The following is a 13,705-nucleotide window of genomic DNA, read 5'->3' on the forward strand; positions in this document are numbered from 1 at the left end:
TTTACAAATAGAAGAGGATGCTATCACATATTCAGCTTCACGTGTTGACAAAGTTACTATACTCTATTTTTTGGACATCCAAGTGAAAGTTGTTGATCCAAGATTAAAAAAAACATATTAAATAGTGTTTTTCCTTTTATCTTGATCACCTCCCCAATCACTATCTGAATATCCATATAATGTGGCATCATTATTATATGAATATAAAAGACCAAAATTCATGGTACCTTTTATATATCTTAGGATCCTCTTCCACGACCTTTGCCATGGTTGCTATTGGTATATCCTCCACGGGAACCATTAGGCTTCTCCTCTCTTAGAGTCAATTTTGACTCTAATGTTTGCTCAATGATAACAGAGCTAGAATTCTTTTCCATACGTTGCTCATGCACTTCAAGAGATCCCATTAATTCCTCAATTGAGAGAGCCTCCAAATCTTTGGACTCTTCAATAGTCACCACGACATGCTCAAATTTATTTGCGAGAGATATTAATATTTTCTCCACCACATGAACATCTTTAATACTCTCTCCATTACTTTTCAAACAATTAACAATTACAATTAATCATGAAAAATAATCAAAAATAGTCTCACCATCTTTTATGTGAGCAACTTCAAACTTGACACGGAGAGTTTGCAAACGAACGCTTTTCACATAATCAACACCCTTGAAGAAAATGCCAAGAATCTCCCATGCTTCTTTGCTCGACTTTTCTTTGGCAATTTTCTCAAAAGTTGACTCATCCACCCCTTGATAGAGTAGAAACAATGCCTTCTTGTCTTTCTTCATCTGATCCTTGAGCAAATTTATTTGGTCTACGCTGTAGGTGACTTCTCGCTCACTTGTGGGTTAAGCTCTCATAGCTCTTGTGATCCAAACAATGCTTTCATTTGAATCTACTAGCTCTTATAATTTTCTTTCATCAATCTAGGAATTTATGGTTGCACCAAGTTAGAAGACATCCTCACTAATGGTGTAGACAAAGACTTTAGGTTCTAGGAACTTGGCTCTAATACCACTTTGTTGGCTTTACAAAGCCTTGACTTAAATTTTAAGAAAATACTCACAAGAAAGAGGGGAATGAAAATATTATTAGAGTACTTCAAACTCACAAACAAAGATATCAAGCTACTACCTTGAGAGCTTACTACAACTTTTTCTTTCACACACTTTCACATCATACATCTATCTCATTTTATAGGATGAAGTCACAAGAACTGTCATTATTGTCATTACTCTTTGTTTCATAACAGAAAATTCTAGAATGTAGAAGACTCAAAGACATAAATGTTATGGAATGACAATAGACACAAAAAGTTATGGAAAAACAAAAGACACAAATAGTTATAGAAAAACATAAACATAAACTATTACGAAATATCAAGAGGCACATTTTGGTTTACCACTTCCAACAACCCCACACACACACACACACACACACACATATCAAGTGGCACTTTTTTTAAACTATTGGATTTAAGTAGATCCAACAGTCAAAAATAAACCCACATTAATGTTAATATTGTAATTGATCTCATTTATTATCCTTAATTTAATAAATTTCATACTTATTTCTAAAAAAAATTCTCAGTTATAATCATTACTTTAGTTCTTTCTACATTCATAATGGCACAAAAAAAAATTAGCTTTAGTAATAATCATTTTTATAGTCGAAAAACAATGAATCTAACTATTAAAGTATAAAAACATGTGCGCTGCTCACAAAAAGACACCAACAAAAATGTCTAGAATATTGTTGAAAGAACTACATTGCCATTATTACTATTTACTGAGATTTTATTTCATGAGACAAGATCTGGAGTGTTCATGTTGATGAGGCAAGGAGCATGGTGGTGAGATTAGAATTAAGAGAAATGCAATGGAATTGAGTTAAAGAAAACCAATGGAGGAGAAAAAGAGAGAAGAGAAAAACATGATTACAGAGGAGAGGGAGAGACGTAGACTTTTTTTTTGGGTTTAGAGATAAGTATAAAATATATTAAATAAAGAGATAATAAATGAGATCAATTAAAATATTAGTATTAGTGGTGGTCTTTTTTTTACTATTTGGTCTACTTAATTAAATCCAATGATTTAAAAAATATGTAACTTTTTAGAGTTACACTAGTAATAACTTGAACTCATCTCATATATATATATATATATATGATTTGTGGCTAACATTTAGTTCTATCCTTTTGTTATTTGTAGGAAAGGAGGAAAAGATAGAGACACCCTTATTGCTTGCGGCCAAAAATGGTATCAAAGAAATGGTTGTGAAAATACTTAAAGAGATTCCAATGGCCATTAATGACGAGAGCAACAATATTGTGCTTTTGGCAGTGAGAACAGACAAACACATGTTTTAAGGGTACTATTCAAGCATGATCTTGTGAAATGTAAACTAATTCATGAAGTGGACGCGAACGGAAACAACGCATTACATCTAGCGGCAGAGCTAGGCCTAGGAGAACAAGAGCCCTGGGTAATTCCTGGGGCAGCATTGCAAATGCAGTGGGAAATCAAGTGGTATGAGGTATGAACTCAAAACCAACTTTGACCTTAATTTTTATTATTAAGCAACTTAATTACCAAAATCCCTAACCACCTATTCACGGAAGCACCTAATTGAGTAATTATAGCACATCATAGCAAATGCCACCACATCTTACAAGAATATTTTTTTTACTCAAATAATTACAATGGAAAGCGGGAATTTAAACCTTTTGAACAAAGCCAAAGCCAAAGCTCCATCCAAGAAATTCTTAATTAAGTGATACTTATGAGTAATTAGGATTTCAAGCCCTCCATACTTTTAATTTTAAATTTGGAAACCTGGACCCTCCATACTTAACCTAGAATATAATTGGACTTTCTTTTTGTTTTTATTTTGTAAAATTTAATATGTTTGTGTGGAATTGAATGTGGAATATACTTCATGATAACCAACCATAATAGATTTTCTCTGTTATTACAATTTGAAGGTTCGAACATTTTATGAGTCAACGTTAGCCAAAATTTTATGAGTCAACATTAATATTTATCTTACTAAAATCATTCCATTCATAAATTAAATTCTGACTTTGAAAACTATATTAAAAAAAAAGATTATTCATGTGATAAAAACCCTAATTATTAACAATATAGGAGTAATAAATATTGTTGCCAAACAAAAAATCAATGAATATGCTATCATTATGTGAGTTTTTTTTTTTTTTTACATTTAATATATATAAATTAGTGTTCAAATAAATAGTTTTTCATCCAAATTGGTCTCAAATGCTCTATACATATATAAATGCATGTGCATAATTGCGTGCGTCATTTATAAATTCACCCCAAGTCAAATATTAATTGAGTGCTAGTTTTGTTATGAGGCTGTTGACATATCCTACAATTTTTTTTTTTTTTTTGACTGAATATATCCTACAAGTTGATATGGAATTTTTCACCTGGACATATGATCAATTAATGCAGTTTGTAAAAAACAAGGTGCCGAAACTCTTCCGTTATCAACTCAACCAGAACAAAGAGACCCCTGATGAAATCTTCAACCGCACCCATGTGGAATTAGTCAAAAAAGGAAGTGATTGGCTAAACAAAACCTCTGAATCCTGCTCAGTTGTGGCTGCACTCATTGTCACTGTTGCCTTTGCGGCATCGACCACTATCCCAGGTAATATCAACGAGGATAAAGGGAAGCCAAACCTTGAAGGCAAATCGGGGCTCTCCATCTTTGCCTACTCCTCGCTAATTGCCTTGTTCTTCTCCACCACTGCTTTGTTCTCGTTTCTCTCCATTGTTACTGAACGATACAAACAGAAAGATTTCCACTTCAAGTTGCCAACGAGAATTCTGATTGGCTTATCTGCGCTCTTCATATCCATTGTGTCGATGTTGGTTTCTTTTTCTGCTGGACATTCCTTTATGCTTGAGAATAAACTGAAAGACAAAACCTTTAACGTATATGCAGGACTGACATGCCTGCCGATAATCTGTTTTATCTTACAACAGCTTCCGCTCTGCCTTGATTATACAATGGCTAACTTCCACGAGGTGCCTCCGTCGAGCTACAAGGCAATTACTCTCTAAGGGTTCCTTCTATATTCAACAACTGTTTGTTTGAACTTTTTTACTTTTTTTTTTTTTTTCCCCATCCTACGGGTTTGATGGTTTGCTCTAAGTTTCAAATAAGGTGTTTGCCATTTTAAATTAATTTGGGATGTATTGTATTTTTCAGTGTTTTGTGTGTATCGTGCACCTGTTGCTGTGTGTGTCTTCGTTGGAATTGAAATTTTAAACTTACAAAATGTTTGAGTTATGTTAAGTTACACTGCTTTTTTCTTTTTCTTTTTTTGGGATAAATTCAATAGTTATAATTGAGGAATGAAGTATTTGAATCATAGTTATCTCCATTAAAAAAGCATGAAGGGTTGTACTACTTTTCAAACACATTAGTTAGTTTCAAAATGATTGTTGTTTACACACGATCAATAATACAATGGAACAACTGTTGTTCGCTATCCATTCTACTTGATACTGTTGATAGTCATTCTATGGGCTGTGTGTCGTTCCCTAGTGGCTAGTAGCATGTCCTAACTCCCATGAAGTCACTGACTCACTGCCAACTTTTTGTAGCCCATAATTTGGGCCATTGGGCCTATTCTTGAAACAGGACAAGGTCCGTTTGTCGATTGTGAAGATGGAGATGGGTAAAGTCCTTTCTTTGTTATTGCTTCAAATTCAATAAAGTTATTATTTTAAAACAAAACTACAATGAAAAACAAAATGATATCAAATAAATCGAAGTTAAAAACATATATTCTTTATTGTTGGATAAAGTTAATTACCATCGGAATAACCATTGCATGACAAATGCAATGCTTGGACCTTTGAACTAGACAGTTCACATAACAAAAATGGAACACACAGATAAGAATTTAGTATATATTCTGATCTGTTAGTTTTTAAGATCCCCAAAATATCGGTTGACCAATTTTAAGACCAAATAATTAATTAAATTAATTATGAACAACACATGGTTAATAAAGACAACACCAATATAATGCAAAAATAAATAATAGCAGAAATAAATACCACACAATATGGCAACACATGGAAAACCAATGAAACAACGGTTTCAAAGTAAAAGCCACTAGGTGAAACCTTCCCCAAAGAAAAATCCACTATATTGAGAAAAGTCTACAATCTAATATAAAACCTTTCGACCTAAACTCAGCAACGCATGGATAACTTACAAAAAAAAAAAAAAACTTTCTACTGCTTCAAAATCTCTAAATTCTTCAATATTTGGAAGTTTTCATGGATGACACATTTTGTTCACTATCAAAACCTTCGAGCGTCTCTAAGAAACTCTTAAAGGATATTGTCTTCAAAGACCTAGACTCAGCAACACGTGGATAACTTACCAAAAAAAAAAACTTTCTATTACTTCAAAATCTCTAAATTCTTCAATATTTGGAAGTTTTCATGGATGACACATTCTGTTCACTATCAAAACCTTTGACCGTCTCTAAGAAACTGTTAAAGGATATTGTCTTCAAATCTACTTTTTGAATACTGGTATGATGGTGAAATAGAGATAAATAGGTTTTGGACTTGTTTGTACGGCAAAATTACTCTCTTGTTTTGGTCATCCCTAATGTGTTTTTCTGTAGTCCAACAAGTAGGCCACAAATTAAGAATGAAACAGACAACATATTAGACTTGATCTTACAAAATTCATAATTTTCAATCAATTCAAAATAATTCTTGATCTATCCAGCAGCTTTGACGCCTTTCAATTGAGAATGAAAAGCTATCAAACAATAGTCAACAACTTGTAACTCGCCTTGGCTCTTTAACTTGGACTCACTACAAAATACACGGGTTATAGTCATATCTTTTTAGCCACGTTAACAAAAACACGGCTATAGCTAACCTATAGCCGCATTTACTATAGACTTAACCTATAGTCGCGTTTTTAAAACACAGTTATAGGTTAAGTCTATAGCCGCATTTATAAATGGTTTTAGCTGCGTTTTTTTGGATAGGGCCTATTGTCATTGTGGTGCTCAAACCCGAGAGTAATGCTTTCAGGGACAAAGGACTTGGGCTCCCAATTTACTTGTTGGTGGGTTTCCTTGCACTCTTACATATAGTCACCTCAAACGCTGCCTTAAGAGCCCAACCTCTTTTACTTTTGTGATTCTAAGCCCAGTTCTCACCTACCCTCTGGTTTTTCTTTGCCCTTTCTTACTACTTGCCCTCACCTTCCCTTTGTCTCCCTCTCTTTTTCCTTTTTAGAACCCCCCCTCACTATTTGTCCTCCCCTCCCTTTTATAGTCTCTCCTTAGTAGGGGTTCAAATAATTACTTTTTCATCATTTCCCACGTAATCCCACTTTTGCCTAAAATCCCAAGGGAAAATCATTCCTTCTTTCTAAAAATGCGCTTCTGTCACTCTCTCTTATTTAACTCTATATTTCTGTTATTCTGGAATGTTAGTTTCATAGTTATTGGAATTCTGGGAGGATGATCAATTCTGTTCTTTTATTATTTATTTTAAGCTTAGTTTGGTTGTTAATCTAATCTTTATATGTGTGTGTGTGTGTGTGTGTGTGTGTGTGTATATCTTATATTTTAAATGGGAAATCTTACACTATGTGATTTGAACTTCTGAAGCATATTTGTATATTAAATCGGTGTGTATGAATAAATTTTTACCCCATCTATGAATATTAATTTTGAACAACATCATCAAAATTCTGTTTAGATGTTTCATCCCTAATTTCTTTGGCTTTTCGTTTGTGAGATTTTTGAGTTGCTAATCCCAATTCTTATCCTAGGTCTTTTTACAAATATGACTTGGAAAATTATTTGCATTAAATCAAGTTAGCATAACTAAAAAAAGCTTGACCAAACCAAAGTGCCAATTTATCCAAATTATCAAGGATCAGGTTCTATTAATCTAGGCAAACCCTAACCATGGCAAAATAGGTTCAATCATATCTCATCTCTCTTGTTTAGCAAAAGAATATATATCTCATCTCTCTTTCCCCCTAATGTATATTCTGATTCCATTGCTATTTTTTGTGGTTATGCTTCTAAAATCACAATTTATGTACATTGAAGATGGAGAAGGTGTTCTTGATTCTGCCCAAAGTTTTCCTCATGTAAGATTTCACATTTTTGTTCGAATATAGCTATATCCATGTTTCTTTTCTTTGCTTTGCTTTGAAAATGTTGCATGTGTGTCTTTTGAGATGAGAATGGTTAAGAGCAAGATTTGGATTTGTCTTCTTTTAATATTCTGGCATTGTCTAATTTAGCCAATTGAAGTTTGTGTAATCAATTGGGAGGCTGTTGGTTACTGAAAATGGATAAGAAGAAAAGTATAGAGATCTAAATTTCGAAATTCTTAGATCTTTTGGGTTATGTGTGTGTGTGTGTGTGTGTGTGTGTGTGTATGTGTGTTCAGATATGAAGATAGTGAAGGGTGAGTATTAAATTTTGGATTTTATTTCTTTTGTTTTCTGACATTTTCTTATGTAAGCAAATGAAGTTTGTAAAATGAATTGGAAGTCTATTTGGTAACTCAGAAGGGATAAGAAGAAAAGTACTAGCGATTTGAATTTTACAATTCTTAGATATTTTGGGTCATAAGTTTTCTTTTGGAGGTCAAATATTATCTTTCCCCTTTTTGTTTCTATTTGCCTTATCATTTTTCACTTATTTATTTATTTTTATACTTTTTTTAATTTGTAATTAAATTTTTGTTTAATATAAGAATATTGCATAAATATTTTTTTGTTAATAATTGTGCAAATGTGTGGTTTTTCCTCATTCATTACATTTTATAGGAAACTACATAATACTTGCTTGTGGTTTAAGCCTATTTTGGCTTTGTAATATTGCAATTTCATGGTTCACAATTGTCATTAAGATAAATGAAATAGTAGATGTTTAAATGAGATTTCTCTTTGCATTTTAAACTTAGTTCAACCATAATTTTGACTCTCTTTTTATTTCTTGCCACCAAGATAAATAGAGAAATGAAATTTAACTTACATGGTTTGTTGAAATTATGCCTTCTTTGTTAAAGCAAGAAATTATGTGAATGTGACTTATTTAGAAAAAAAATGTGCTTCTTGGAGTTAAAGCTCCTTTCTTGCTTGTCAAGCCACAAGAATTGTAAACAGTAATTAGGAAGCCAAAAGAATGAACAATTTTGATTTATGGCACATCACATAATGATATATAATGTTGTGTTTGTTTCCTTTGGCCGAATATCATTTTTTTTCCTAATGTTTGTTTCATGGTCTATTATATATCACATCTATATGTGTGTCTTTTATTGTAATTTTGGCTTTTTAGAAAATAAAAAATAGAAAAGAAAGTGAGCTTTTTACTTGTCATGTTGAAGCTATTAGCTTATGTAAGAATTAAATTATAATAAATTTAGAAGCTGACAAAAGTATAAATTAATGAAATGGTACAAGTTTTGTTATTTAAGAATGTCTTTTGGTAAGAGAAAAATGGAAAAGAAAGTGAACTTGCTACTTCTCTTGTTGAAGCTATAAGCTTAGTTGAGCTGAGATGAGTTCAATTATGAGAAACTTAAGACAGGTGAAAAAAGAAAAGAAAAAAATAATAGTCCAGATTGTGTCATTTTGGATTTTGGGTCTTTAAGAGAAAAAACGGAAGAAGCTGAGCTTATTACTTGTCTTGTCAAAGCTATGAATTTAGGAAGTTGGGGTCGGAGTTAAAATATGAAAATCCCAATAGAAGAAAAAAAAAATGAATTGCTCAAAATTTTGCTTTCTTTCATGTTCTTAAGTAAACAAATGGTGAGCTTAAAAATTTTGCCTCTCTTAGGAGAGGTTGTTCGAATTTTAAGCAATAAAATTAAGTAAATACTTTTTTTTTTTAATTCATCAATAAGGATCAAACTTGGTGCATAATTAGGCAATGAGATTATTAGAAATAAGTTGCTTACACTCTTGTCTCTTAGCTTGAGCTTTTAGAGTAATTGGTAAATTCGATTGGAAATTAGAAGTTGTATTTGAATTGAACCAAAAGTATTCTATTGTTTATGTTAAATCTCTCAATGCTGAAATTCAGACAGTTTTCAGCCTCAATTAAATTAAGAAGCTCTAAGAAGATCAAAACAAATGCACTTGGAGAAATTAACCCTGTCATTTGGTGATATTTTTCAACTTTATGATGGAATTTAACTTTGAGAATTAAAAAAATTAAATTGATATCTTCTTTCTCTCTCTAGAGAGAGAGAGAGAGAGATTTTTGTGAATCAATTAGCTCTATTCCTTTTTGGATGGTTTGATTTTGTCTCTTACATGTTGTTCAATTTAGTTTAGTTTAGTTTAATATTACAAATGGTTATAGAATTATGAAATTGAAACTGGTTGATTGAATATAACCTTTTTAAATATATATATATATATATATATATATATATATATATATATATATATATATATATATATATATAATTCAATAGTTGTGGGAGAGGCAATTTGAAGTTTGAACCCTTGATGTCTTGGATGAAAACACTAGGAGGTGCCAACCAATTGAGTTATAGGGCTCTTAGCTAATTGAATATAGTTTTAGTGTAGTTTGGTTATACCATTACAATGCATATTAGGCATCCTTTCCAAATATGTGAGGAGAAATGTTTTTAATATATTTATTGGTTTTGTTTTGTTTTGTTTGTATACGCATATTAGGCATTCTTTCCAAATATGTAAGGAGAAATGTTTTAATATATTTTTCGATTTTGTTTTGTTTATATTGTATGTAGGGTGTAATAAACAACATTCATTCCTTTAACAAGTGGTCACCTAATGTGCTACGGTGGAGGTGCCAATTCATGAAGGTTTTATGGCTTAACACCACAGATACTTAAGAGCATAAACCTTTGACAGAGTAGAAAGTGTGGATCAGCAAATGAGATTAAGAGTATAAAAAGTCGAGAGAAAGATCATTGTTTATAAATTCTTTATGATGTTTTGAATTTTGATAATGTTCAATATTTTGATGGCACTGAAAAGTACGTTGTTTCATGACATAGAATATATGTCTTCTTTAATTAGGATTTGATTGTAGCAGTGGATTTTTTATCTAAATTGGAATTTATATTATAGACACAAGCTGATAATAGATTCTATATTTGACTTTATGTGACTATTAAGTATAATGGCAAGCATGTGTCTTGCACGTGCTGCCCCAACTAGTATATATAAATATATATAAATATATATATATACTTTTTTTTTTTTATATACAAGATAGAAATTCTACTTTATCCTAATTTAAGTGTATATATATGTGTGAAGCTCACTTCTAGAGACTGAAATCCTGACTCTTGCCCCCCATATTCCACAAGTAATTATACTTATAGAGTGACCATCGCGCTAAGGGTGCACAGTAATTATAGTATACTTACTTATATTTTGGCAATGGTCTTACCCAAAAAAAAAAAATCATATTCACAAGTATAAGAGCATCCACATCAGTGGGTGCAAAATTTTTGTAAATTTGCACATCTAAAACCTACTTTTTTCTATTTTACACTCTTATTTTTACAAAATACCCACATCAGTTTGTCTATTATACACATTTATTCAAATAAAATATTCATCTTCACCCACCATCAACGATCAATCCACACCTACCATCAACCCAACCACCATCATCAAACTACCATCATCAACCACCATCATCAAGCACCATCACCCCAAAACCCACTAATCAAATAGACTAATCAAACAAAAAATTAAAAACACCTCATCCCTTGTCAGACCTCGGCGGCACAAGCATGGTCCGCCAAAACCCACGGCGAGTCATGGCACTAAAGTTCAAGACCTCAAAGGAGATCCAGGTAGTAACAAGCTTCGCAGACATGGGAATCAAAGACGACTTTCTCTGCGACATCAACCAATACGGTTCCAATTCTCCAAGGCCAAGATGTCATGGCTCAGGCCTAGTACGGTACCAGAAAAACCTCCATGATCGGCCTCACCGTTTTCCAGACCATCGATACCACCAGCAGAGAGTGCATCCTCTTAATCTCTTTTCTCTTCTCCTTTCTGTACTAATCGTGTCGGTGAGGCTGGATTAAGGGACTAGAGATAAGAGAGAGAGAGAGAGAGAGAGAGAGAGAGAGAGAGAGAGAGAGAGAGAGAGAAGCTGAAAATGACAGAGTGAGGTGAAGGAGAGAGAAAAAATGTAAAATAATAAATGCAAGAGCTACAGTAACCATGCATAAACGCACGGTTACTATAGCAATTATGCATAAATGCACAATTTTACACCCACTAATGTGGAAGTTTTTTGGGTTAAAATGTGTAAAATTGGTAACTTTTTCTATTTTGCAAGACTTTACACATGCTAATGTGGTTGCTCTAAGGTTTAACATATGGCAATGGTGACTCTTGGGTCATTGTAAATGACGAAGTCTAGTACCTTCCGAGACAATGTAGAAGATTTGCTTGGATAAATCATAAACTAATGTTGTATTGCATATCTCTAGTGGGATTATAATTTGAAAAATAGATGTGGTCCTCTTGCCTGGGAAGTAGTGAGACTTTTTTTTTTTGTGTTATTCACTTATTCTTATCATTTTCATAGTTTAATGCAATAATATAATTTTTTTTACCTAATATTGAATTAAATAATTGCACCTTGTAGGAGAGAGAGAGAGAGAGAGAGAGAGAGAGAGAGGAGTGTGTCTTGATTCTATAACAACATGGGGTCTTCTTTGCCCTATTTCACACCAATCAAAATTACCTAGTTTCATCTCTTTAGCACAACTTCAAAAATTACCCACTTTTTCTCACTTTGCGAGGAACTTACTAACGTGTCACCTAGAGTTTTCACCACATATGTTTTTTTTATAAAATACCTCTTATAAAGTATATAATTTTTTAGTATTTGTAAAACCTAGTACAATTTATTTTATATGATTAAGAAACAAGAAAGAGTAACATACCTAACTATCACTAACATTCAACACGTTTGGAAAATCAAATTATTATAAATTTAAAAAAATTGCATACTTTTTTCACTTAACAACTAACGTGCCAGTTAAAGTTTTGCCACGTAAATCTTTTATGAATTATATAATTTTTAAGTGTCCCTAAAAAGCTGGTACAATTTACTTTATATGACTAGGAAACAAGAAAAAGTAACATACCTAACGATTACTAACGATTCAACACGCTTGGAAAATCCAGTTAGTATACATATGTCGCCTTATATGAATGCCACGACCCAAGAATACTCTTATGATATTCTTCAAGATATTTTTGGCATTTTAGATAAAGAAAAAAGTGCATGAGAAAAAACAAGTAAAAATAGAGGTAAAAGTACTTTTGCTTCCTAAGTGCATACGTGTCATTTTAGTTGGTTGCCACATGTGGCCCTAAGATATTTTGCTGCAATTGATTACTGAGCCTTATTTGATTAGGAATGTGTGAAATCAAGCAGTACACGTGTTTATGTTACATTTACCTTGGCTTATCTAATTAGCCTAATACTAAGAACTTTGTAATTTGTACATGTTTCTTCTTCTACCTAGGCCGTATATTCTTTCCTATATTAGTGTCCTATAATTTATTTACCCCCCACTAATCAATCAAAATGCTCTTCACAGCTCCAAAATCCTCTATTATATTTGTGATTTCTGCTCAATCTAGTAGTAGTTTCCAAATGTGGTAACCCATTTCCGCCCTCTCTCTCTCTCTCTCAAGTGAGGTCTCATTATCAAAGGTCACCCAATCAATTATAAACAAAGTTTATCTTATTCTCTTATCGATCGAGTTCATCCAATCACGAATAATGTTAAAAAGTTCATATTTTTTTTATAGTGTTTTTTCATAAATTTTGATATGGTCTATTATAATTGGAGTAATATCATTTTCACTTACGTCCGTTATTAGCATAATTTCATTATGTACTATATACAATTTATCATGTCAATAATTATGATTTTAAAAAAAATTATATTCTTAGATTTAGGTGATAATATCCTATATAATAGTTACATACATTACCCATGTTATAGAAGTAGATCCCACACTTATAAGGTTCATGTTCCATATAACTATAAACCAAGGATATTGCCTAAAATAATAAGTCCCCCCCCCCCCCCCCAAACAAAACTATTACAAATGGGGTTTATCTTATTCTCTTTACCAAACAACGTCACCCAATTACAAATGGGGTCCATATCTCTATTGTTCTCCCACCAATTAAAGGTCACCCAATTACAAATGGGGTCTATCTTGCTATTGTCCCACCAATCAAATTCAATGAAGCAAGTGTGTCAATCAAATCCATTGTTTTAATTGTGCAAGCCCCACACCATTTCTCCACCATCACCATTTCCTGCCAATATCCTTACCCCCCTTGAACATCCACAACTTTCCCATGAGGTATGGACCACTCTCTTCCTCTCATTCATTCTTTGTCCCCCCAACTTGCCAAATGAAGAAAGGCCTACCTAAAATATAAAAAATTGCAAGTTGCTACTCCTAGAGGTCTAGAACTTTCTAATATATAGTAACTTTTTTATTTTTATAATTAGCCTCATTAACTCTGTTTAAAGCCTTAAACACCTAATTCTTTAGATTCTTTGTGACAATTAAATCTACTTCATGTCAACAGACTAAACTACCTCCCCAA

At 32.4% G+C, this 13,705-nt stretch overlaps 1 protein-coding gene across 1 annotated transcript; it reads left to right on the top strand.

Annotated features, from left to right (window-relative positions):
* The first annotated feature begins 2,229 nt into the window (after positions 1 to 2,229).
* On the top strand, positions 2,230 to 4,197 carry LOC142612615 (ankyrin repeat-containing protein ITN1-like). The gene is made up of 2 exons (XM_075784726.1): positions 2,230 to 2,538; positions 3,480 to 4,197. The coding sequence occupies exons 1-2, from the start codon at positions 2,512 to 2,514 to the stop codon at positions 4,092 to 4,094; spliced, it is 642 nt and encodes a 213-aa protein (XP_075640841.1). The 5' UTR covers positions 2,230 to 2,511; the 3' UTR covers positions 4,095 to 4,197.
* Positions 4,198 to 13,705: the final 9,508 nt, after the last annotated feature.

The sequence above is a fragment of the Castanea sativa genome, chromosome 10, assembly GCF_040712315.1.
Source record: "Castanea sativa cultivar Marrone di Chiusa Pesio chromosome 10, ASM4071231v1".
In the NCBI taxonomy this organism is placed as follows: Eukaryota; Viridiplantae; Streptophyta; class Magnoliopsida; order Fagales; family Fagaceae; genus Castanea; species Castanea sativa.

Coding starts and splice junctions, on each gene's coding strand:
- LOC142612615 (XM_075784726.1), top strand. CDS start 2,512: ATGCAGTGGGAAATCAAGTGGTATGAG. Junction 2,539..3,479: donor GGGAAATCAAGTGGTATGAG/GTATGAACTCAA, acceptor CAATTAATGCAG/TTTGTAAAAAACAAGGTGCC.